The 26,526-nt window shown below is 45.1% G+C and overlaps 1 protein-coding gene across 8 annotated transcripts in view; it reads right to left on the reverse strand.

Annotated features, from left to right (window-relative positions):
- CAMTA1 (calmodulin binding transcription activator 1) overlaps nucleotides 1-26,526 on the reverse strand; it is a 225,458-nt gene that overhangs the window by 44,835 nt on the left and 154,097 nt on the right. For all 8 annotated transcript variants that reach the window (XM_050322445.1, XM_050322444.1, XM_050322442.1 and 5 more), the window contains 2 exons: nucleotides 9,995-10,148; nucleotides 162-302 (listed from right to left, as the gene is read on the reverse strand). In XM_050322445.1, the coding sequence (XP_050178402.1) occupies nucleotides 162-302; nucleotides 9,995-10,148 (295 nt within the window). The remainder of the gene's footprint in view (nucleotides 1-161; nucleotides 303-9,994; nucleotides 10,149-26,526) is intronic.

Below are 26,526 nucleotides of genomic sequence, written 5' to 3' on the forward strand. Positions count from 1 at the left end.
GAGGCTTTGGTAGCAGAATTTGAGCATGTAGAAGAGAATATGCCTTTTTGAGCAGGTCATATGTGGAAGGCATTTATTAGAACTAGCACCTCAGTACTACAAACCCTCCTGCCAGTTTGGATGAAGCTGAGCAATGTTCTGTGCCCTCCAGAGGTACTCACCCAAGGTACCAGTGCAGAGACAGTTGTGTGTCCGAGGCTGGGGCTTGGTCTGGTGGCTATCGAGGATCTGCTGCACGAGCTGTTCCACCGAAAACCCTGAACTGCTGTTGCCATTGCTGCAAGTCCACTTAATGCCATGAACTGCAAAGAGAACAGTAAAATTTCCCATCACAAACTTCAAACCCACGCCAGAACCATCAAACCCCATTCCTGCTATTTTTTGCCAGAACCGAAGGAGACCTGTCAAAGGCAACAGTAATGGTTACTGGTTTACTATTCTCTGCTCCTTGGTATCCATAAGCTTCCAAATGCAATTCCTGAATTAGGTATATACCAAAGAAAAACACCTCAGTAGAGTATCTGACTCTATTTCAGACTGCTGCAGACAGGGACTGTGCACCTGCAAAGACTGTCCCCGTAGTGCCTGGAATGTTCACTGAAAACTTAAAAGCAACAAAAGACTTGGTTGCATTGAAGTAAAACAGAACAATTCCAAGGAGCATTTTGGAACCGTTTTCTGTCTAATATGAAAACAAAATCAGCTTTATAGTAAAATCAGCAGCCAAAATACACCAGTGTAACAGCACATGCAAACCTTCTGCCAGGTCTTCATTGTCAGATCTGGCTGGCAGCAGTGAAGACTGACTCATTTTTTTTGTGACTAAGAGAACACTGTGTGAATTCCTCTTCAGATCTGGACAATCTCTTAGTAATTTGGGAAAATGGACAGGAAGGTGATGTTGCAGAACATGTTGCAAACTGAAGGTTTTTTTTCTTGGGGACTCTCTTAAATAAGAATGCTAACTGCATGCAGATACATGATTTGAATAAAGGCTCCCTCTCAGAATTTTTTAGATGCAGAATTTGCCATAACAGTGATATTTGCAACCTGACTTACAATGGAAATAGCACTTATAAAATATTTCATCCATAATAACTGACTCAAAGCATCTTCTGTCTCCTTTAATGTCTCTCTAAGCAATTTATATGTGGATATTATTTATTTATCCTTTGTGTGCATGAGAGCTCATGTGCAGATTTTGGAAAGTGCCACCTGGTAACATAATTTCCAAGGTGTTCTCATGCCTGGCAGCTTCTTTTCAGGAGTGTCTTTGCCATAGTCAAGCAAGGTACATTCCTTGCATGTTGTGTTCTAAAATCCTTGATCAGAATATTCCAAATCAAAGTTAAAAGTCCCACAGACTTAGGCTTTGTAGTAGATGCACAGATCCATGAATGGTGAAGGTCCCTGATGTGAGGGGGTCAAATGCTAGCAGCAGCAGGTTGGGCTGGTACTCCCTAAACAGCCAGGAGCATCTGCAGGACTGGGGCACAAGCTGCAAGCAGCTTCATGTCATGCAAGAAGATCAGAAGCAAATGAAAGCATGTTTATGACAGCTAATGACCATGGTCACAGGGGCAGTATATTATGTGAATCTCCTGTTCTCCTCTTCGATGCTGCTCATTTAGTGTGTCACACACGCTGCTGATGGAACAGAGTTCCTGGATCTGCTCTGTGAAGCAGTTCTATTGCCTTTTTTGTTACTTATTGCTGTATTCCCTCATCACCCACTGATATCACTTTGCCTAATGGCATCTCATCTTGGTCTAGTTTTATATTACAGAATTCATATTTCTACTGGCCAGGCTGGATAACCTGTAGAAATACTGTAAATAAGGTTTACAAGTATTCTTCCTCATATCACTATTTAAAGTGCTGCAGATAGTTTAGTAATGAGTCCCTCTATGTTTGCTTCACAACCACATTTATTGTTATCGTACCCAACAGATTTTGCTTTCTAGTACACTCACAGTTTGGAATTTCCTCTTAACACTCCATCTCTACTATTGTATCTGTTTAAGTTATATACACTTGCCACTTCACCACCTCAACTCACATTCATTTTATTATTTAAGGTACATTATTCTGTCACCTGTGATATTATACCTAGTAAGTGATGTTCAAATAGCAGTTTTGCCAAAGATACATTGACAGTGAGGTATTTTGGATACTTTTGGCTATATGACATAAAGTTACTGAACTGTATTTATTACTGAGAAAATTTGCATTAAGTCATTTCTTCAGAGGTTACTTCAGAAATGCTTTGCTAAAGAAGTGAGCTCGCACTGCCTTGCTGGATACAGAAAGTCTGTTTCACAGCAGTATGGCAGCGTTTGCTCCCTAATGCTGCAAAATCCTGGGATGAGCAACACATCATGGGACAAGTCCGGGAAGGGAATCATGACTCGTGGTTTGTGTATTCATGATGATGGTTCTTAAGTCTGAATCAAGCTGTGAGCTGGAAGCCAAGACATAACGGATGGACCGTGCCTATTATTTTCAGCATAGCAAAGTCTCATCAAGGATCAATTGCTGCTGAGGAAAGGTCTTTCTCTAGCCTTGCTCCAGCTGATCCTAAAGGACTCTGGCTCATGCTTCTGTCCACGTGGTGCCACTTTTTTTTAGTACTTATGCTCCCTGTGTACTATGAAGGTTATAAAATAAAAAGGCAGTGAAGGGTGACAGATTGCAAAGAAAGAACGTCTGGATGCTCAATGCAAATTATCCACTATCTTGGCACATCCAATATGCAGATTTCTTCCTCCCCCTTTTAAAGAAAGACTCCCGTGCCTGGTGAATTGTTAGTACTGAATACGAAACACTATCAAGATGGCTTTTAACATGTCACGCTTGGCTTCCTGACACATAATGAATCAGCAGGAAAGGAGATTTCTATAGGGAAGAAAGTGCATTATGAAAGGAAGGTTAATAAAAAGCACACACACACACTCTTCCTGGTTTTCAGTGATTCAAAAACCGAAACCACTGCAGAACTATGTTTGACTAAATATAGCCATAATGTATGAATATAAAAGGAAAAAAAAAAGATTGAAGCTTAGCAGAAATTCTGGGAAGTATTTTAATCTGGATTCCTGTTCAGACCCCTACTGCACTTCCTGATAATTTAAAATGAAAGCTGTGAACTGCTTCAACACTTTCCTTTTCACTAATAGCATGGAGGGATCTAAAAGCTGCTGCATTACAGCAGCAACGCATGCCTCCTGCCACCACACCCTCTGTGCAGCAGTGCCTGCAGCACAAGGCAGTGCAGCCAGCAAGAGTTACTGGTGTTTCACTGGGTGCTCAAAGGTGAGAAGTGAGGCTGCGGGAAGGTCTACTACTCAAACGCGCTAATGCTGCTCTTAGCAGAACTGCCTCCAGCCTCTTTTTGTGAGCATGGGCTCTCACCATTCTTCTCTTCTTGCCTTTTGCAAAAAACACAACAAAAATAGTGGCCCAGCAGCTCCCTGTTCGTTAGTACTGTCAAGACTTCAACCATCATGAGCAAAGGGATGAAAAATGATCTGGATTACCAGCAAAAAGGCAGCTCAGAAGCCAAGGCAAGCTTGCACACAGAAACATAGGATTGTCCAGGTTTCTTACAACCCCCTGGCTATTTCTGCCTCCATCTTCTGCGGTCCTCCAGTCTTGCAGTTATCTTCCTCCTCCCCATCACCTCAAACCTATCTCACTGTCTCACCTTCACTCTAGACCCCACACCATCGACAGCAAAAACTGTTTCTTTGGTTTCTGCACCGTAAGCAAAACTTCTCTTTAAAACACGCTCTCACATTTAAATCTGGTAATTTCACCCTTTCTGAATGCTCTTAGATGTTTCTCTTTGCCATTTCGAAGATTTTATGCTTCCTATTTCTGTTCCAAAGATCTTGCTCTTTCGTACCATCCACCCCAGCACAACTTACACATACATATACATGTACATTACATGAGGAAGCTATTTCCTATACCCTGTGTGCTGCTTCTCTGCCCCAATTTGACAGGTCTTTTTCTTTTGAGTAACAACAAGATCTCCCACACAGAACAGGTAAGTTGGACTGATAAAGCTGGAATATCTGGAATCATCAAGGTCGGGTTTCTGTTTGCCTCTCCTCTTGATGTATCTTGATGGCCCGCTGCAAACCCAGGTTTCAGTGCCCTACCCTTGGCCACACCTGATGGACAAAAAGTGCTTTAAAAATCCCCAAAGTGCTGCTGGAAGGCTGAGCAGGTCCTTTGTCCAACTGCCCATTCCCAACTTGCTGCTCACATCCTGCTCCACCAGGTCTTGACACTGAGAGGTGTTTCCATGGCAATGGTCAAAGGGAAATGGCAGCCTTCAATTTTTGCTGCGTTGGTGTTGTCAGAAATAAAGGCCTTGCTCCGATTTCTCAGTTTGGCTGAAGATTTCCGTAAGATTTATCCTTTCATATTCAGATGCCCACACTCATTCAGCTTTGATTTTCCAGCCTGACATTTTCACTTATTACTGGTTGTGAAGGACAGGTTTCCTGAGCCTCACTGCTGGGGATGGCACCGTTTCCTCATGATGCCCCCTGAATGCTAATGCCTTTGCACGGACTCACACGGGCCCTTTGCACCCAGCTGTTCTTCAAAGTGATGTCTGTCTTCCAAAGCGAGCCTCCCCCTCCCCCCCCCCCCTTGAAGGTTTGCTCAGATGTAGTGGGATGCACACAGGGAGTGGGACAATACACTTGGTCCAACGTCGCTTGGAAGGGACTAGTGGGACACGACTCTTCCGAAGCTACTTGGAGTGGGACTCCTGCCACTATTTACAGACACCTGAAGTCTAAGGCTGCTCGCCCATGGAGAAGCAGAGTCGAAGCCACCTCGCGCACAGCTCTGCCGTTCCTTCTGCGCGGTGCTCGCCCTGCTCCGGCTGCGGCTCAAGGGCACCGTCCCCGTGCTCCTCCTGCTGCTGCTGCGGAGGGCAGCGGAGCGGCGCCCGGCGCCCGCCAGGTGGCGCCAGCGGATAAGGCACAGGCGGCGGGCCCGGCCCGCGCGACCCCTCACGGGGCCCGGCGAGGCCTCTCCGTGTCTCCAGGGTTAATTTTGTCATTTCATTTCTCCAGGTTTGTTGGTTGGTTGGTTTGTTTTTATTTTGGTTTTTGTTGTTTGTTTGTTTGTTTTTTTAGCATAAGTTTTGCTGAGCCATTCTGAGGAAAAAACCTCCTCATAATCATGGCCTGCACGGAGGGGGCCTTCAGCTCTTCCCGGGGCTGCCCACCTCACCGGCACTGCTAGCAAGGTGTGGACCCCCGTCAGCCGGTGCTCTAGAACCGAGTCTGCCAGTCCCTACAGCCAAGTGCTAAGAGGGCAGATAAAATACCACAGAAGAACAGGAAACAAAGGCTGAGGTACCCGTAGCCTTCCCAGAGAGGCTTGGCAATTGCTGCAGCTGGTTTAATATCCAAGTTTTAGGGGGACAGGAAACTATTTGGTTTAGGTTTCCACAAGTTGGTTTCCATTACTGCTAATGGTTCATCCTGTTGTCAACACTCAGTGGGATTATTTCACTGTTGTGTCTCCAAATGCAGCTGAAATGCACCAGCTGAATTTTGATTCCTAATTTTGTTCTTTCGTAGTTTCTACAGTAGGTAAGACTTGCCCATGAGGGAAACCATGTTTCCTACAGAGTGGTCCATACAAGCACAGGAACAAGCTTCCTCTGGGGACATGAACGCCACTGCAGATCTCAGAGGGAGAGGAAAAGTGCAATTCTTGCAGGGGACCCCTGTTTAGGGCCACACACATGCAGTAATGAAAGGGTTGGCGAAAAGATGAGAGAAGCCAAGCAGGTGGCTAAATGAGCAGGTGGCTCATACTGGCATGCAGACAGTGTGAACAGAGGTACTCAAAGTCCAAGTGGCTGCTAGGATGTAAGAGCCTATCTAGTACCTACTATTGTGTTCTCTTTTTAATAAAAACTCAACCTATTGCAGTAAAACCAGATGTCAGCATTACTAAACCCAAAGTCTTTTCAAGAATCCATGCTGCTTTTTATGTGGTCAGCTGAACTAAGCTGACCCTATTGAGGGGCACTTTGGAGCTCTGACAAACCATCTGGGGAATGTAAAAATCATCCCATTTAGACTTTTGTACAACTGATCTCTCAAGATTAAATATAAACCCCCTCCTTAAACCCAATTACTGAAATGGAATATAAATTCAAGTCAAGATAACTCCATTTTTGAAACTGTATTAATGCTGACTGCTGCTATTTGAATTTCCTTCTGCGCTGCAGGCGTCTAATGGCAACAATAAGGGGGGACAGGTTCAGGTCACCTCAGGGGCCCTGACTGGTTCCCTCTTACACAGAACTGGGGACTCTGGAAAGAGGTGAGATTGGCCCATGCCCAGAGGCATTGACTCTGACTGGCACCATGTGAAACTTTCCAGCTGTGGCTGCGTTCAGGGGGCACAAACAGAAGCCCTCAGTTTCTATGCAGCAGAGGAATGAAAAAACTTTTTCTCTGAAAGGAAGACAGCTCTTAATTATAGTGGACCTGGAACAAGGATTGCAACGTAGCACCAGCTGTGAGCTTGTAACTCATATATTGCCAGCTGAAGGATGAGAGAGCCAAAAGGGGATGATTTGGAGAAACCCCCAACATGAGCTGGCCCACAATTTGCTGATCATATGGAGTTTATATACAGAATTCTGCTGAGTTGGATTCTGCCACTGAATTTGCTTTTACCACCAGATGCCTCTAAGGACATCTGCTAATCTGTTCAGAGAAATCTCAAAGCAAGACTATAATGGGGCACAAGAGGGGGGGAAATTGAAAGCAATGCCAAATAGAGGTCCCTTCTTCACACCAGGCATCCTGAAATGACTTACAGGTGTTTCGGACAACATTCCTGCAACATTTTCATGTATTACAGCTGTTCACTTTGCACAAATGTCCCCAAAGGTTGCATCCATTACCAAAGCAACACACAAGATAACCCTTTTGATTCAGACACCCAACTGGGATGCTCCCGACAGTCGGATTACTGCAGGTCTGCCATCAGAGGAGGTGTCACAGCCCTCCCTGTGCTCCCTGACCTTTGCTGACACTTCCAAGATGAGAGGCCTCATCTCTGAGCCTGGAAGGAGAGAGTAATGATCATGTGGGAGGTCACGAATGTGTATCCAGCCCTTTCAGGCTCATCTGCTTCAGTCTCGAGGACTGTCAAACTGAAGTCTGACAAGCCAACAGTGATAGTCCAGAGAGGACAATCAGGAGATCAGGGATGTCCCAGTGCAAAGGCAGGTGACAAATACATCAGAACTAAAGCAAAAATCCAAAGCCATGAAAACTGAAATCAGGCTGATTAATTATTTACAGTCTCAACCCAGCTGGAGGTGTTGAAAAAACCTCAAATCCTCAGAGCATCTGCAGCATTTACCTTTCACGGATGTTCAGATGGGGTCATTTCAGTCTCTTAATTAGTTCACACACCAGCTATGTTAGAACAAGTTAATGCTGTTTCCACAAAGCTCTCAGAGCTGTGTGGCTACTCCAAAACAATGGTTTTAATCCATAACCACCTGTGCAAGTAGTCACAGAATGAGGGAACACCATCCCTGCAGCCAGCCAAGAAGCTCTCTCTGGGTTCAGCAGTCTCCTTCAGGACCAGGGCAGAAGCCACCTCTTGGCACCCAGACCTCAGTGCCCTGCTCCTGCTCACGGAGGTGATGAGGCTGGTACCGGGAGCCAATGCCTGTCCCTGATGCCTGCTGAGGACTTGCTGAAGCCTGGACTGACTTTGGGATGATGTGGCAGGGAAGGAAGAGGGAGCTGAGTGAATAATGGATACAAGAAACAAACTCCCTGATCATCCCAGTCAGGGTCTCTCTGCATTTCACAAAAAACAGTTTGATGTATTTGTCTGGCTTGGACTAAGACTGATGCTGCTCACCCTGCCAGCCATCTGCCACATCATTTTTAGTTCTCCAGGCACACATGGCCAAGAGAACATGCTCCCAGGCTATGGCTACCACACCACTGTCTGCTACCTTTGATTCTTGTAGAAAAGCTTTAATACCTGACAGAGGTCAACAGCTTTAACACCTGACTCCAGTCCAGGCTGAATAGGACTTGAACAATCAAGCACATGTTCTCAGTGAGTCAAGAGCTGGACACTGCCACCAGCCTCTGACCAGGAGAAAGCATTTTCCCCCAAAGGCAGAACTAGTATCAGCTTCTCTCCCCTAATCCTGAATGACATCAGTGGTCTGAAATAGGAACCTTCCTACAGGTAGAGTGTCCTCGGACCTCCACACACACCCTGGCTGTATCATCGCTATATTGTCTTAAATGTGAAATTCTTATGAGAAACAGCAACTAAGAAAACAAAAGCATCAACAAAAACCTCACATAGCTTCCAAGTCCAGAGGAATAAAACGTGAACTGCAACACAAAACAGGTAAAAGGGCAAGACTGTTGCCACACCACCGACATCAAGCACAACACTTTGATTAAGTCATTGACAAATCTGCTTTAGGGCAGAGAAATTTGGAAACATCAGGCAATCAAACTGTGAAGTCTGTGAAAGAACATGATTAATGCAAAAATGTGATGAAACTAACATGCTTGGCTCCAGAACTTCATGGCACACCCCATGCTGGAACCAAATCTGATGGCTTCTTGGCGAGCGGTGTCCCTCTGCGTTCCCCAAATACAGTTATCTATGTCCTCCTTGTTTTTCAGGTCTGATCAGAATCCAAAGCTTTGATTGTAGCTACATTTCTAAGGATGTGTTTCCCAGGATATGTACCCATAAACAGAGACGTGTACATGCATATATACTCTGAATAATTGCGCAGAATTTCACTCTTCCCTCCTGAGACATAAAAGAGCCAAGTGTTATTAAATTTATAGTGAGTTCGTTGTAGTTTTCACATAATTTTCTTGATGCACTGCAGATTTTTTAACAGGCTGCTGCTTCCTCTCCTGTTTAATGTTAAGGTACTTGTCCAGGCTCAGCTACACCTTCAACAGCCTAGATTTCTGCCTAAGGTTATCAGCCCCAGGGGCAAATGTGTCATTTTCTTTATTCTCTTCTGCCGTCTTCTGCCCTCCAGCTTTGTGTAGAAAAGAAATACATGGGTCTGCACAGCTTGGGATGCAACAAAGGAGTGGTGCGAACTCAGATTACTAAGGCTGCAGTCAGCATTAGACTGATCTTTCATGGATGGCAGAGACACATCAGCATGCACTCCATGGCTGTGACCTCCAATTACAGGAAGCCAGGCACGACACCAGTGCCCAGGCAGGGGCAGAGGGCAGGGACAGAAGCAGACCTGGTATTTGTTGACTCAGATATGGTATTGTGGCTCCTACAGTTAATTTTCTCTTGCTTAATGACCCACTTTATGTCTAATCTTTCATTGCAAAAAGTTGTTTGTATGCACATTGGAACATGCTCTCCAGGGGAAGGCACACAATATAACTGATGCAAAAGAAAATATTATATACCAAGCCAGATGCAGAGAGGTCCAAAGAACTGCCTGTTTGAGGGCAAACTTCCCCATCACTCTGGGCACCTAAGCAGACTCTTCAGACTGCGAAGTTCAGAACTGAAGGAAACGATGCTCATCCAAAACATTCAGTTCCATGGGGCCTTCTGTAAGCTACAGCAACCCATTGTGACCTGACACTGACCACCCAAACATGAAGTGCCCTTAGGGGAATCCACCTGCCAGTGCTGAGCAGGCTCTTTGCAAGTAAATAGATGCCTACAAACAGCCCTCAAAAGTGCAGGTACAATTTTTTCCCAGTGTGCAGAGGGGACCCTTTTGGGGACAGTCTGGGCAGCTTTCATACCATGCATCCCAGAAGTATTGCATATTAGGAAGAAAGCGCATGCAGATGCGAAACGAGTTGTACGGTGACAAATGACTCCTTCACAGGGATGGTTGGTGGCTGTGAGAGACACTGTACTCTAAATATACAGCAAAAAAGCAAAAACGGCTCCAGGTACTCACACATCGGTTTGAGCTGCCCAATGAGTTCCTCTTTAGTCCACTTTGCCCACTCCTTTTTGTCGGTGTTTATTGAACACAAGATGGGGCCGCATGGTTTCCCACAGTCCTCGATGGCTGGGACATTCAGATAGTGCACCAACACGATGTCTGGGTTCTGCAGGGAGAGCAGAGCAAGAGTTACGTCAGTGGGCCTGTCCCCGGCTCAGAGCTCCCTGCATTTATCTTCCTAATTAAAATCGTGATAGAAAGCATCATAATTAGATCCAAATATGTCCTGGATTTCCCCGAGATCAGAGCTGCTCTTTCAAAGAGGTGGCAAAAGACAGACATGACAGTTTGCAGATGGATTCCCCCATCCTGAGGGCCATCTGCTTGCAACTCTCCTGCTCCCTTTGTCTGGTCAGATTGAACCTTTTTTCCAAACTACAACACTGAATACTTGCAAGAGTCTTGCAAACACAACTTACGATGAATACCAGGTAATTTGTTTTGGTTTAAGGGACCTTTGGTTCATTTGAGCCAATGCTTCCATCATTTCTGGTCCACATCAGGGCTATTTTGAATACACAGAAAGTAATCTGAGAACATCAGGAACAGCCACACTCTCCATACAGTGACAGAGAGGGGGGGGAAGAGCCGACGAGGTTCACAAACAATATTACACAGTGCCCCAACGATGGGCTCTTTACAGTCAAGCCTGGAATTCCTTGTCTTTTGAAGATGTTGCAGCTCTGTGATGAAGCCAGCAAGCTGCAGAAGGTGGGGACTGCAAGAGCCGTTTGCAGAGCTGCTGCAGAAGGACAGCAAGGCACCAGCTTCTGCAGGCTGATCAACGCTCTCCTCTCCCCCCACACCTTCCCAGGGGCTGCGAGCGGGAGGCAACCCCGCTGTGATGCACTGCAGTGCCGTCCCACCGAGCGGTGTGTTACCACCCTGCGAGCAAATGAATCGTCTTAACAACAGCAACAAGAACAACTCTGCCAGTTCCCCAGCAGCATCCCAGGGAGATTGTACAATAGATAATAACAAGATTGAGGAGCTGATTTCTTTCCCTTAAGTCATTTACTCCTAAGTTCGCAAACTTTAATGACTGCTTTGGAATTATTTATAAAAATAAATAGGATAATGGTGTAATTAAAACTCTAATGTTTCATTAATGTTGTTAGAGCCCTGTTTCAAGGGGTAGAGGGAACACAACATATCATTCACGTGCAAAGGTTGTGCTAATAGGAGCACTTGCTTATAAAAGCAGGGGAGGGCCGGAGCAGTACACAGACACCCAGACCAAGGAGACCTGTGGAAGTGAACTTCTGATGGGCAAAGCATAGCACTGAGGCCCAGCATGTCAGGAGCTGCACCTGGAGCAGCCCAGGGCAGCAGCAGGGCAGCACTCACCACCACCAGGTGCAGGGTGACCATGCATCCCCTGTGCCCCCCCCTGCACATCTCTGAGATCAGGGGGCAGCTGGTCACATCTCCAGGCTGGCTAAGAAGGTGCTAGCAGTGGAGAGGCCACTAGTGCCTGTGTACAGCAACATGACAAGCAGAGCAGCCCCCTAAAGTGTGACCTCGATAACCAGAAACATCCCTCTGTCTGTAGGAGAAGCCCTTTTAAGTTAGGAAGACGTGCAAGCAGGAACTTGCGTTTTTCCCTCTATGGATAGAACTGCAACCAGGGGATTCTCAGTGAAGATTCTGTGAAAATATAGTATCAAATTCTTGCAGCCTGTTCTAAAAGAGTTGTGCCGCACAAGGAGGAGGCAAGGCAACCTTGTAAGGAACAGCTAACAATTTATTTCGGAGCAGTTTTGGAAAGTGCTAAAGCAAAGAAAACTGTTGGCTCTTCTATTCCCAAGATTCTTCTGGAGACAAACAACTGAACCTTTTATGTTTAATTGTGAAGTGTTCAAAACCTTCCATTTCCCAGGGCACATCTGCCCCAAATGAGAGACAGCCAGAGGACACAGGAAACCATCGCATCCTCTCTTTCCACAATGAGGTCTGAAACATCACCGTCCTCGTGCATAATTCAGAAAAGGTTCAGGTAATAAAAATGATTACTTATACACCCAAATAGTCTCCATCAGCTAACTTAATGTAATTAGTGATCTAGATGATGAAGTAATAAAAAGTAATATGCTTCAGAGATTTCATGTAAAGATGCCTCTTGCTCCCCGAGAAGTTTCAAAGAAGGGAGCAAAGACATGCTGCCACCACAGCATTGGGCAATGTGGCAGTTCTGCAGGTGCTTCTCTGTTCCTCTCAGATAGCTGTGTTTTTCACAGCGTGATGGTGCCCATTTGTGAGGTCAGGACGACGGGTCTTCTGAACTTCACTGCAGCACAAGCAAGTGGACCTCAGCAGTGGATTGGCACTGAAATTTGTATTTTTTATATATGAAAGCATGTAAAATAAACACAAACCCAACAGGTTTGTTCCTTATGTCTACACCTAAAAGTTGACCCTAGATTGACAAATCTCATGAATGCCAATCTATTTGGTGAACTGAAGTGTTTTGACGAAAAATGATGAAGAGAATAGGTGTGTTTTTGAAAACTTGAAATCAGCAGTGAATCACTATTCATGGTGATCTGCCAGGAGAGCAAGAGAGATGTGAAAGACTAAAAGAAAAATTGCAAATGTAAATTCCACGTGGAAACGGTGCCAGGACAGAGGACATGCCACAGCAGAAGCTCTTCACTGGAGTGCAGGGAGGGGAGCCCTGGATTGGGCTGCAGATGGCTCTGAAAATGTGCCTTTTGGAAAGCAGCCTGTCATTCCAGTGCCCAGAGTCTCAGCAGAGTTGTTTCCCTTCCCACGCAACTGAGTCGAAGGCACTGCCATCTGTCCCTGACCTGGGCAAGGCTCCTTGGCTCCTCCTGTCATGCTGGGACATCTCACCTGCCTCCTCAGTGTGGTGGATGAATGGGCTCCACTGCTGCTGGAGGGTGAGCAGGAGATGGTGCAACAAGCAGTTAAACATAAAAAGCTGATAGTTTTGATAAAGAAAAATGCAACTGCAACATCTGTCTGACTCTTGTTTGAAGCTTCATCAGCACTAAGTGGTCCATAAATCAGACTGGCATGGCGTTACATTTCTTCCATGGCTTAACCATGCCAATTCTCATGAAAAATGCAGAACAAAAACTACATGATGGTGGAAGTGTACACATTATCCAGAAAGTGGCAATGGCACATAAAGTGCTGCAGCCCTCTGTCCCAGTGGCTGGAGCAGCGGGGCAGCTTTCTCTGCTACCCACCATGGAAATTATCCAAGTAAAACAATGATTGTTCCATTAGCCTGCTCCATGTGGGTATTTTTCACAGGAACAGAAACTCAAAACTGAAATAAAACTGCAACAGTTCTGGCAGGTGTGGGGGCACAGGCAGCCAGCAAAGGGCTGGTCGACACTGGGCTGAAGGAACGGCCTGCAGCACTCCAGGCCGGCTCAGCCATGGGGGAAGCCCTCCTTTCATTTCAGCAACCAGCTTCTGCCTTCACTTCCCAGAGTCAGTCCCCCATGAAGGGAAGTCTTCCTTCTCAGGCAGAATAATCACAAAAAGACTCTGCCTTCCTTCTGTTCTCATCCAAAAGCATGCTGGTTTGGTTGTCTTATTTCTTTTTGTTTTAAAAGCAAAAAGGAAAAGCCATTTCTGGCCAGCTTCCAGCTGCTCTTCAGCTGTTCAGCCAAGGCAATCAGCTCAAGGCAAAATCTCACTGGCAAAGGCTCCCAAATCACCGATGACAACAGCTGAAGATAATTTTATTTGGAAAAATACCTCTGAGCTGAAAGTTTTGCATTTGTACTCCCTGCTGGAAGGATGAAAGGAAATAAATCATCCTCAGGGATGATAAGCATTGGTGAATTTAGTCCCAGCCAAGGAATTACCCCCAAGAACAGCCACTCGCCCCACTTGGCACTGGACATCCATGTTAGCTCTGTTGTGTCCAAACTGCAAAGTACTTTGTGTGGTGAAGCCTGTTCCAGCCTTAATGACTAAACCACGAAGCAGAAAGGTAGAAGGAGCAGCAGAGCATGGCAGGGGAATGCACAGGCAGCTCCTGTGCCCCCTTCCTCCCTGTTCACCCCTAAAATTATAAATAGGTTTTTTCTTTTGTGACAACTACTCCTTCACAAAATATCCTTTGAATTCCTCAAACAATCCAAAAAGCTGAAAAGGAATTTCAGCTTTCTGGGAAGATAATTCACATCCACTGCTGTGCACTGACTAGATCAATATCCAACAGATTATTATGCCAAAAACTGATAATACTAAGAGGTTTCTGTGGTTTTGAGGGGTGCTGTTACACGTTCCTTCAGTACCCACAGGTAACTCAGGGACAGGTACTGGGAGTATCTGTGTATCATCGATATGCTATCTAAAAATCAAATCAAGGAAACCATTCCCAGACACATGGATGACAGAATCTTCTACTGCTCATAGCAGTGTCTGTCTGGAGGGTTTCCTCTGGATTTTCAAAGGTTTGAGAGCAGAGCCTGGATACCTGAAGAACAAGGCACAAAGATACAACACAGACACAGAAATAATGGAATTTTTTCCTTTACAGACACCAAATGCTAGCTTTGGGCAAGATTACTGGTTTGAATCTCAGCAATTTCTTTATCCTTGAACTAATTTTTAATTGAGGTCATGCTGTAGAAGACAACCCGGTGGCTGATGTATTAGAATATGTTTATCTTCCACACTAACCGTGAAAACAAACACATTGACTTTGAATGCACAAGCCATTGCCTTAGAGCTGGGCATGTTTAATTAGGGAGAATGAGACAATTACCAGAGATGTAGCACAGCCCTGGCTCCCCAGCTAAAGCACTGGAGCACAGGGAAGAGAGTGGGACCCCAGAGCTGGACACAGAGCAGAATTTGTGTTGTGGAGTAGAACTCCTTCTACTGCAAAATCCCTTTTAACCAGTACAGCTCTTTGAATTAGGTTTGTGTCCTATGGCTCCAGCTGACAAAGGAGCTGGTGGAATTTCTGTCCCTTAAAAGATTCCTCGGGAAGAAAGAACGCCAGGACTCAGCTGGGCAAAGAACACTGGTGCATATAAGGTTTTAAATGCAGTTAAATCAGCATCCTGACATGCACTGGCTCAGGAGCTGCTGCCAGTTGTCACTGTCCTTGCCTGTGTACAGAAGATTCAGGTCCCCTCCAGGGCAGTGGCCATCCCCATCCTCTCCACCACTGCCACACCCCAGCCATGCCTGGAGTCTCAAGATTTATGCCCTGTGTATACCGAGGATACCTTGTCTCCAAAGGTCAGAGTGCCACAACTTCAATACATAGTCATTTCCCACTTTTTTAGCCCAAGTTCTTTTGAGTCTTTTTGTTTGTTTAAATTCACTAATTTTTGAGACAAGAGATGGGCTAGAGGCCAATATAGCTCCATGTACTGCAAATATTGAAGAGTTTGGAAAGCAAGAAAATTCTTTTGAGATTATGAGATTTCCTGCAACTATTTTAAAGAGAATCAAGATTTAATTTATCTGTATGCTTTATAACACGCTTCCCAGTTCTTCTTCAATACCTTGGTACGGGCACAGCACACAGAGCAGCGTGGGCATCACCGGGCAGGACTTAAATAGCATGAGCAGGAAACTAAGAGAGTCTTAATATAGAACAAATACCAAACACTCACCAATACATCATCAAATGTGATATATTTGAAGATATTTTATACAGAAAGAGCTGCCTCTGAATACTCCCGGGGATCATGTTTACTTAACATATACTTTGAAAGATACAGAGAAATACAACACTGTAATTCCTGGCCTCCGAAGTTCCAAAAGAAATTGATTTCTGAGATGCTTTTTACCTTTCATAGCAATACATCTTGTGCTAGTAAAAGGTGTAACAGAAGGATGATGCTGCACAACTTGAAACATGCAGCAAAATAAAACAAAAGGCACTTCTCTTTCTCATGAAGGTATTATTCTTCTGGACAATGGAAATTTCTTTTCATCTGTGTCACCTCTCCCAGCTGGAAGCTTTAACTTACACAGGCAGTTGACAGGGACAAGATAATTCTGCCATGAGCTGGGACTGCGTTTGTTTATCTAGGAACACACAGAAGAGCTGGTGGTGCTGGCACAGAGGTCCTGGGGACAGAGATGCAGCAGGGAAATCTGTCCTGCTTATTGCCCTGGAGCAACAAACCCCCTGGACACCATGAAAGCAGTCACCTGGGAAGGTCTGAGGAGAGCCAAGTCTTTGGCATCTGAGCGCTCACAGTGTTGGTAATGCCCAGCACAGCAGTGCATCCTTCAGCACTGGGCTCCCACCCAGGTCTCCAAAGGGTTTTTCTCCAAGAACCACAGTAGGCTCCAGGCTTCCACTCACAGAGCAAGGCAGAGGAGCTCTTTCAAACCTACAGTTTTTACTGTTTTCCACTCAGTCCTTTAAGACTGTAAGTAAGTATGGATTCTTAAAAGACACGCTGAGACTTTCACAGCTGTTAAGCAGTTGGTCAGAGGAGGTGCTGGGGCAGCTGACTCAGTTAATAACCTTCTAAAGCTGTGCCATTGCCCGCATATGAAAACAAAACCATGATAAAAAGCATGCACAGAAAACTTCCAGAGAGTAACCTATCCTACTTCAGCTTGGTCACACCCCCACTCAAGGAAAGTGCATAACAATGAAAACATCTGCCCTTTAACCCAGCTGCTACATCCTGCACTGTCTCTGCAGGGAGACAGATCTGACATGGAAATCACCACATATCTCCTCCTCCTCCCTGTCACTTGCTCTCTGCAGTTTTACAACTCATTCTGCAAAAGCCTTGAGGATTTTCAAACAATAACGCTGAGGGCAAAGCAAAACTCCTTCGAGATACTCTTCCTGACAAATGAGGCTTATTACAGATAGACACACATTTCTTGCTATACTGGGCACATTCTGCTACTCCAGCTCACCACCTTTGAAGACTTACATTAGAACAGTGCCTCTGTGTTTTCTTACGTTAAACCTGCATAATGCAACCATTTCCAGAACAGGGGAATTTCTTCTGCAAGGAAAGGGGTGCAGAGGAGAACAGCAAAGCCACCTGATATTTCAGTGTCCTACACTTGAATTGTGCTTTTCATTTTTGTAACAACTGAATTTGCTAACTGATACAGCCTGATTTATACACCAAGATTACTCGATGTAACAGCAAAACACAGCTCTTTCTAGGGTAAAACAAAGCAAATGCTCCATTGCCCACAAAGCACCAGTGAGGACTAGGGCTGCCACCAAAGCTGCAGACGTGGAGTGGAGTTCTGCTCTACAGCTGCATGAATAGTTTGAAATCACATTACACTGCCCATGCACACATGGGCAAATCACCATCAAATCACAGACACAAATGTAAATACCAAGGTACTGAATATGCCATAATGGTGCTGCTCTCTTTGTAGGCTGCTGCTCTGTAAAAGATTTGCTACTGCATTTGGACTATTTTTCCCCAACAAGTGTGAGCCAGAGATCCCTCAGCTGACATTTGTGAGGACTCTTTATTTTTTTCACTCTGAAGCACAGAATCTCTTCTCCCTCTTTCTGTTTTTTCTTGCAACCTTTACATTGGAATTCTGTCACTGCATTTCAAACGAGCTCAGACAGAGCTCAGCTCAGAACGCTTCCATCCTCATCACCAGCCAGAAATGCCAGCACTATAAATCATGCCCCAAGTGGCTTCTGTCCTTTCCCAGCTCATCCAAGCCAGAGATACGATAATAGTTGGTCTGAAATAAGAAGAAATTTTAATTTCAAAGGTCTGCTGACATTCACCAAGTGCTTTCAAAGTTTCTATCAACAGAATGCACTGCTTCCAATTCCAGTTGGAATGCAGATGGTGCAAGTTTTTCTCTCATGCTGATGGCCTAGTTTGCCTCAATAACACTATTAACTGTTAAATATTAATGCATTTCTGTGAATTAAGAACAGTTCAGTGTGTACCTGAAGATACTTCACTTCTTACTTTTTTAATTGGTATTGTTGTAGGTGGACCAAGTAACAGAAAGCTGACATTTCCAAGAAAAGCCCAAGAGAATGTACTGAGAGCTCATGACAAGCTTCTCCTCCAGAGACATGCTGTCCCCTCAGTGCTGCTCCTAAAGCTTCACTAAGATCCAAGCTATTTTTGTACAGATGAAAACGATTTAAAATCATTTGGAAGCGGATTGCCCATCAGACCCTGTGTACACTCCCCACAGCAGTGGCACAGCAGCATGCAGGAAGAGAGGATGTAGGACTAAGGCTGTGTCCAAGGGTTGGCCTGCCTGCACGAGGGAGAAAAGCATCAGCTTCAGCCTTCACAGGGTGCTGCAGACCCCCAGCCCACCAGAAAGGGAGCTCTCTGCAGTGCTGGGAGCTGATGGCAGCTCCTGCAGCATCCCAGGGGCTGGAGCTGTGCTCACCAGCCCTGGCTCCTTTCCCTACACCCGCACAGCACACAGCGCAGAGGCACAGGGCTCCAGGTGCCTGGAAAGGAAGCACGTGTGAGCCTGATGCCTGCCTGGAGGAACAGGAGATAAATGCTTTTTAGTGTTCCATGCAGCCTATACAGTACATGGTAAGCCAACAAGTCCTTTATATTTCTATTCTTTGCTCTTGCTCCAAGGGCTCTATCGTTTATAACTTCTTTAAATTTGTTACTTTTGATATCAGTGACTGATAATACAATTCCCAGAGGAATAACATCAATAACCTTCAAAACACTTTCATAATGTTGCCTTTTATAGTTTGGCAACATTTTTGTTCCTATGGCAAAACCCTTATGACACTGCTAGACAGCATACAGGTTACTCTTTGAAGGTTTTGTTACGCCTAGATAACCCTTCCATATATGAGTAACCCCAGTGCCAAGGAATCCGAAGTTCTCCTCTGGTACATATTTTGGAGTCCAACTTTACTTTGCATTGGATGTGAGGGCTCACAGAGATGTAAGAGTCCAAACAAAAGATTCGTAAATGCCAGCAACAGGGGGCTGTGCCCAAAGGCAGAGATGGCTAGGTACCAGGCACACCCCAGACTGCCATGTCAAGGACATGCTGGCCTCCCTCCATTCTCCCTACAGCTGTGACTGATTAGCCAGGTTGTCCTGAAAGGTAACCACAGTAGCCAGCTAGGAACTGAGGCAGCACTTTAAACTGGAAAACATCAAATCCTAAAGCAAAAAAAAGAGTATCAGACTTGAATTTTTTTCTAAACTGCAAGAAGAAGATTATTAGACAACCTTCTTTCTTCTTCACTATCACTCAGAAGTCTCAAATCCCCCAGACACAGGGATTAACAAACAGGGATTAGCATCTCAGCACTCCTGTTGCAGACTTTGAGAAGCCCAACTTTCTGGGCCTGCTGCACATACACTTCAGAGACTCTCACATGGATGCCTTGGAAACTTAAATGGAAATGTGAACCCCACCAGTGCTGCTGTGCAGCTCAGAGGGGCTTCTCTGACCTGCTGATGAGAGTGGAGTTTTTCCTTATGACACCTTTCTGAGGACTCCGAGTCCTTTCTGGCTGTGTAGGCATTCAGGTTTCTCTTGGGGAGATCTGAGGAACAGATTTTGTTTCTCTATTTTCACTACGTTGGAGCAAGCACAGAACCACTCCCAGGGTGGACAAACGGCTCTAGTCAGTGCCGGTGCAACTCTGAACTCAAGGGAGGAGCACACACTGCTTCCTGGCTCCTTTTTGCTCCAAATCAGGTCCCTCATACAGCGAGAGAAGAGAATGGTAAACTGGATAGTGAGCCCGTCCTGCCTCAAACTGCTACAGCAGAGCAAGCGACCTGGCTGCTAACGGAGATGTTATCAGGGATGAGCAGAAGAGTGCTCCAGCCCAGCGACAGCTAAGCAAACTGCCCTTCAGCCTGATCCATCAGTCTCAAATTCACTGCACAGGAGCAGCCTGGCAGTTTCCCAGCAGATGACAGTGCCCCAATAACCTCCAAACCTGTGTTATTTAAGCAGAGGAAGGTGAGCTTTGTTTAGCTCTTAGGCTCAGGCTGAGCCTATGACAGATGCCAATGCTCCATCCAATTACATTTTTAAGCAGTGAAAGCAAATATATCAGATGAGTGTACGTGGCACATGAGAGTTATCAATTTCTTTGATAACTCTTTGCTAACTTGATAACTTTGCAACAACTCCATGGCTGCATCTCACCTGGAGAATCTCCCTCATCTTTTTATTTCACAGTATGCTCCGGAACAACAGTGAAGTTTTGGCAATGCCTTTTGAAGAATACAACAAATAGCAATGCAGTTGCTGTTAAATGCAGAAATTTCCTTTTTTTTTTATTTACTTGCCAAAAGTGACTACAAAGTTGAGATATTTTATAAATTGAGTGCTGATGCCTGTGGCGTACAGTGTGGTGTAGCAAGAGAAAAGAACACACAATGCCCATGACACTGTACACTTTACAAAATACGGAAAGGCAGGAAAGCTTCTGAATTTCAATAACAGATGCAGACTATTACACACAGAAAGTCATTACTCATTTCACCCATCAGCTACTTGACCCAGCTATATACACTGGTATCTTCTGAGACATCCCAAAAAAGCAGCAGTAGTTGGAACATCCAGTGCCAGACACGGCAATATTAAAGTTTAACATGGGTACTTTTAAGTTGGTAAATGCTTGGCAAAGTAAGCACAGATCAAAGGGGTTTTTGAGCTTAGGCATCGATGCATCTGAAGAAGCATCTAAGAGAGAGGTAATGCTGAGGAACGAACAGCTTATGACAAGAGTCCTTGAAATCCCAGAAACAGCAATACAGTCTGCATTATCCAGACTCAGAGTGCTCTGTGCATTTTCAAATTTACTGCTTTTTCACTTTTCTCCTGCCTGCACAGAATATAGAAGAGAAACAAAGACCCTTCTCTTGCTGTCCTTCAAAAAAATGACAGACCAGTTTTGTTCTTCACCTTGGACCTCTCAGATCTGAACTTTATCAGACAGTGTAAGAATTGATCTGAGTGTCTGTTGTTAAGTGTGCCACACGTGGCTGCAGATAGGGTTGTTTTTGAGAACAGCACTGTCCATCCCAGGGCAATGGGGACGCTGTGATGCAAAAGCACAAGGGAGACCATGTCCTGCTAGGCCCAGTGGGGGGGCAGATACTTCACATGGTATGTGCTGTCTGCCTGCCACACAGGTAGCAAGCACAAAAGAAACCTGCAAAGGAACGTGTAATGAGATGACAGGCAGCTAAACCAGCATGGGTGAACACAGGGATTCCCTGCAGAGTCTCCTTTTGACTGTGTGCTAGGAGAGTGCTCTCTGAGGAATGTGGCATCCCTCTCTTTGGGCAGAGAACATTCAATAACAAACACCTGTGCACAGCCACAGGAGGTCCTCCATCGCTGCTAGTTCGAATGCTGTCTTTTCCAGGTTTCCTGATGCTTTGGTGTTATGTCAGAAATGTTCGCACTGGCTGAGTATTGCAAGAACTTGGAAAACATCACTAAAAACTTCTGTCCTGACTTGCACACATCGTTTGAAAATGAATGAAGTAACCATCACATCTAAGGAGATTAAAGATAGATTGTCACTGATAGATTGTCACCAACCAAAGCACACCCTGCCACACCAGAAGCTGCAGCAGGACAGATAAAATGCACGTCACTACAGTTTGGTGATGTGGGGATGGCAACAAAGCAGAGCCCAGAGCTTGGAGGCACATTCCCAGCATGTTTACCATATCCTCACCTTTCCATTTAACAGATAGAGACACAAGGAAAAAAGGAAATCTAAAAAGCATTGTCAACTTGAATGATTTTCCAGGTTCTTGTCACTAAACAACCATCATCCCTCAGAGTATACAAAAGGCAATAAATGCAATAGAACTGTGTGGAGCAGTAGAAATAAATAATAATTTAATAAATAAATGTGATACAACTGGAAAACTGTGTGGAGCTTGACAGATCTGGCTGTCCCTTGCATGTGACAGCCGATTTTCCAAGCAGGCAAACTGAAACTGCAGCAGACTTGTCCACAGGATAAGTGAGACTCTGACAAAAACAGCACCAACTCCTATTTTTTAGTGCTGTTAAGTTCTGCTAAAAAAAGGTCCATTTTGAAAGAGTATTCAAATAGTTCTGCAAAATACATTTGTGGCTGATATAAAAACTGCTTAGTAATTGCTGTTTACCATCTCACCTCTGCTAAGCATCAGCTTAGTAATTGCTGTTTACCATCTCACCTCTGCTAAGCATCAGCATGAACGCAGTGTCTCTGTAAAACCCATAAAGGGCTGCACCTCACCTTGGTAACACTGACTGCCCGCCCTGTCTGCAGCCTCCAGCCCATTGCCACCCGCCATCATCTGCATTTCTCCGAATGCCACAAAGCCATCAGAAACTGTGGTTTTCTCCAAAAGCTAGAATCCCTCAGATTGTGTGACAAGTGGGCCCTGCAAGGTCTGCAGGACGAGTCTGTGATCAGAGACATAATTTATCCAAGAACCTGTTAACATTTCCTCTCTACACTCACTGAATGAACATGCTTTTGAAGTCACTTATTTACCAATAAATTGCAATGGTCTGGAATCATTACCAACAAAGTAAATTGTTTTAATTGATCTGAACTTTTTTACCACGTGTGAGCTTCGGTCCTGTGTCACTGTACTTTCTAAAGGACTGAAAGAGCAAATGAAGCACTTGGAGCTAGCTGTCTGTAAAATGCCTTCTGAAAGGCTGCATGGCTGAAATGGAGAAAAAAAAAAGAAATCAACACTTGCATGACTCTTTCATGTTTACAACAAACCTTGAACCTTGAAAGGAGTCAAAAACTTACTTTTCTATGTGGAGGGACAAACTACAAGCCACATGCAGGCAGCTCACATGGGAGGAATGGCATTTCATGCAGCTCTTGCTGCACTGTCCAGAAACAATATAACAAAACCACAGAATCACGGAATATTCAATGACTTTTTTTTTCTGGGACCAGAGAAGATGAAGACTATGCAGATTTAAATAATTGCAGGAGTTCATTTGGTATAACCTCAGGCAAATGCAAAGGGGCAGAGGTCCTGATAATAAAGACTCAGCCCCTCTCTGTCTGAGTAGCAGCAGCCTCTGCAAACAGCAGCAAAACTGCAATCTGAAACAAACACAGTCCACTTCCATCAGATAAAAAATACATTTTTATTCAAACTGGTGGGGGAGGTCAGAGGAAATACTCAATTTATGAGCAGAGTATAAATGGAATCTTTCAAAATCCGAGTTTTCAGCACAGATTAGCTCTCCATCCCTATTGCTGCGGAGAGGGCTAATCACTGCCCTGAATCAGTGTTTCGGCTGAACCTGACATTGGAAATCACATGTAATTATACTGATTAATTTTGCTGAAAACATACAGTGTTTTGCTATAGAATGTAAACATAATAAGGTGAAAGTGTGTTACAAATAGAAAAAGCTGCGCTATTCAGAAAAACCCGCTCAGGTGCTACCTACAGGCATTGGAGTGACTGCATTTATTAAAAGAGCAGTGCCAATTCCCACAGCTGCCTCCCGACTTCTAAGGAAAAAAAAAGCTGGTGGATATATGACTCAGGAGTATAGTTGCAGCCTACAAAGGCATCCAATTATTTATATATACATCAGAATAAAATAAAATGTAACAATATAAAAGGACTGCTTCAAACAGCACCAGTCCTGCAGAGCATCTGCAACTGAAGGGCCTGATGTAGCCAAAGAACTTGGGGTTCAAAAAGGTGGTGATGCTGAGGATGCTCAGAGGGGAGGCAGCAAGCAAGGAAGGAACTCAGTCCGTCTCCTGGCAGAGAGGTATTTAACAGCCAATAGAAGAAATATAAAAACCTCAAAACACAAAGAGATTGCAAGAGAAATAGAACCCTAAAATTAGGAATTCCTCCTTTGTCAACCTTGTGCAACACCAACATTTCAGAAGAAGCTGTAGCACCTCTGGAACAGGCTTGTCCTCAGTGCCTACAGAGACAATTTCTGCGAGGGGCAAACAGACACAGAATTCCAGCAACAAAGCCTGGTAATTTCCCAGAAGATACCGGCATTAATGTAGAACACTTAAAACTTAGAGAGATGCCTCTCTCCTTACTTGCATCTTGCTGTGCAACAATCTGAGAAGGCACTGCAAGAAAACTGCTTGGGTTTCCATTTTAAAGCTGCACTTAACCAAATACTATCTGTCTTCAGACATATCGGAAAGGAAAAGAAGCAAATTATTTGTTTTTCCTGTAGCACCTAAAATCACAACAGCAATGGTGTCAGTCCCTTCTCACCCACGATCAACAATGCCAACATACTGCTGTAGCTGCTCTCTCCGTGTGCTGCCTCATGAGGTGGCTGCTCAGGTTCTTTGGGTGTTTGGCTTATTTATCCACAAGCACAAACTCCACCTATTGCAAACCCACATCCCACAGGACAGCAGCATGGGTTCAATTGACACAGCATTTTTCAGGGCCCTTTCACAGAATCGACAGTGCAGCAGGTCCTGCTCTCGTGAGCCAGCCTTGCCTTGGGATGGGGCAGCCCCCGACTCCCGTGGGCACTCAGAGCAGCAGCTGGACCCCGGCTCCTACAGAGCATCTCTGCCACAGGCAGCTCCCAGCAAGGAGGACCCGGGGTTTGCCTGATGATAAACAGAAGGGAAAGGCAAACACAAAGCTGCAGCTGAGTAAGGAACATTAAGTCTGACACAGGGAAGCTGTGATGCATTACTCAGCCTGATAAGTTTAATGTATAATTTAGAAAGATATCACCAAAATGGAAAAGAGAAGCTGTTAAGCAGCTCTGAAGGGTATTCGGCTCAGGCATCACACGCAGTTAAGTGTTCACGGGAAGCTGCTTGCCCCATGGCAGAGAGCCACCCCTCGCCCAATAACTTGATTTAGATGTGTCTCAGCACTGAAGCATTTCAGAAAGAACTCATTCCTTTTCACAAGACAGATTTAGGCTTTTTACTGAGTATTAGGTATTACCTCCCTGCTTGATAACCAAAAGTCATCATATGGGAAAGCAGCTCTCCAACTGCTGCTCAGTGTAACAAGCAGCCTCAACCAGGCGGTTTGAATCCTTTTGACACCTTGGAAGTTGCAAATAATCCCAAATTACATTAGAAAGACTTCAGAAGATGCACAGTTAAAAAAACTTTTTAAAAGCCAAAACACTGCTCAAATAACACATAAGGTGTTACGATTTTTGTTTAAAAGAGTATAAATGACAGTCACCTTGCCATAGTCCTTTGAAGAAATACTTCTCTTGGGGAAAACAAGAGCTTTGCTGAGGCTTAGGGAATCTTCTGCCCTTTTGGCTTCACAGGGACACGCAGAGGAGGGATGCTGCAGCTGCTTGTTGAGGAGGGCTGTAGGCTGGTGAATGACAGCCCAGCACCTGCCTGACAGGGGAAGCTTTAACAAGTAAAGGTTTAAAGGTTTATTTGCCAGCTGAACTTGCTGAAAGTGTCCCCTGGAGCCCACATTTCAGAATAAATGACTTCTGATACCGCTCATGCAATCACCAGAGGGCCTGTGGAAAATATTTTGATGATGAGGGATACCATTTGTTAGCAGGATGAACCTGAAGAGCAGAGGGAGGACACCGCAGGATATCCCCAGCACAAAGCAGATCCCCGCCACCCAGACACCAAGGACGGGACACTGCGGGGGTCCCACCCAATGTGGGCTCGTGACAGCGCCTGCTCCAGCCCAGCCCTGCTGTCAGCTCAGCACCACTGGAAGGCTTCCAGCACCGCTGATGAATCTTCGGCACTGCCACCTTCAATTATCTTTGTACAGCTCACTGCAGCACTATGCAGGGAGCTCAGTCAGGTCTCCGTGGATACCCTGGCTTCGCATGGAAAACCATCACCCGTAATTGGGGAGGACTGGCACGCTGCTTTCGGGAGCACGGCACCTTCCCTTCACTGCAAGTCCGCACTGTCCCACCAGGGATGCTCCTCCACACGTCCATGTCACAGCTGCCATGTGCCCTGACAGGTGAATTTCAAGCAAAGTAGAAATGATGCACGGCAGCAGGTTGGAAATTAATCCATGTAGCCAAGAGAGCACTGTGGCATGGAAGGGAGGGAGGTCACATAGGGGGACACTGACAAAAAGCCATGAGTGGCCCCAGAGGTGCTGCCGATCCCAGAAAGGTCCAAGTTCTGATGTCCCTTCTGGCAGTCCCCTAACAAGGTTGCTTGTTATTTCCCTGGATTCTCTGCCATCCACACAGTTTCATTCCATTTTTGAGTTTACCACAGTCAAGAAGTGAATGACATCTTGTAGCAGTGTCACTGTATTTCCTTTCCTTAAATCAGATTTAACTTTTGTGCTCTTTAATAAAATTCATTATCCTCTTATTCAGTAATACAAAAGGACAGAACTCTCTTCTCTACAGTTTGGGAACACTTCCTCATCTGGCACAGTATTTGTATAACACCTTCATTTTTCTTTTTCCTAGTCCATTAATATCAACCTTTTCAATTCCCTTTAAACAGGACCTTTCCAGGAGTAATCTCTCCCCATCCAACTGCTGTTGAATGGCAC

Source organism: Myiozetetes cayanensis, unplaced genomic scaffold (genome assembly GCF_022539395.1).
Source record: "Myiozetetes cayanensis isolate MyiCay16 unplaced genomic scaffold, myiCay2020 scf28, whole genome shotgun sequence".
In the NCBI taxonomy this organism is placed as follows: domain Eukaryota; kingdom Metazoa; phylum Chordata; class Aves; order Passeriformes; family Tyrannidae; genus Myiozetetes; species Myiozetetes cayanensis.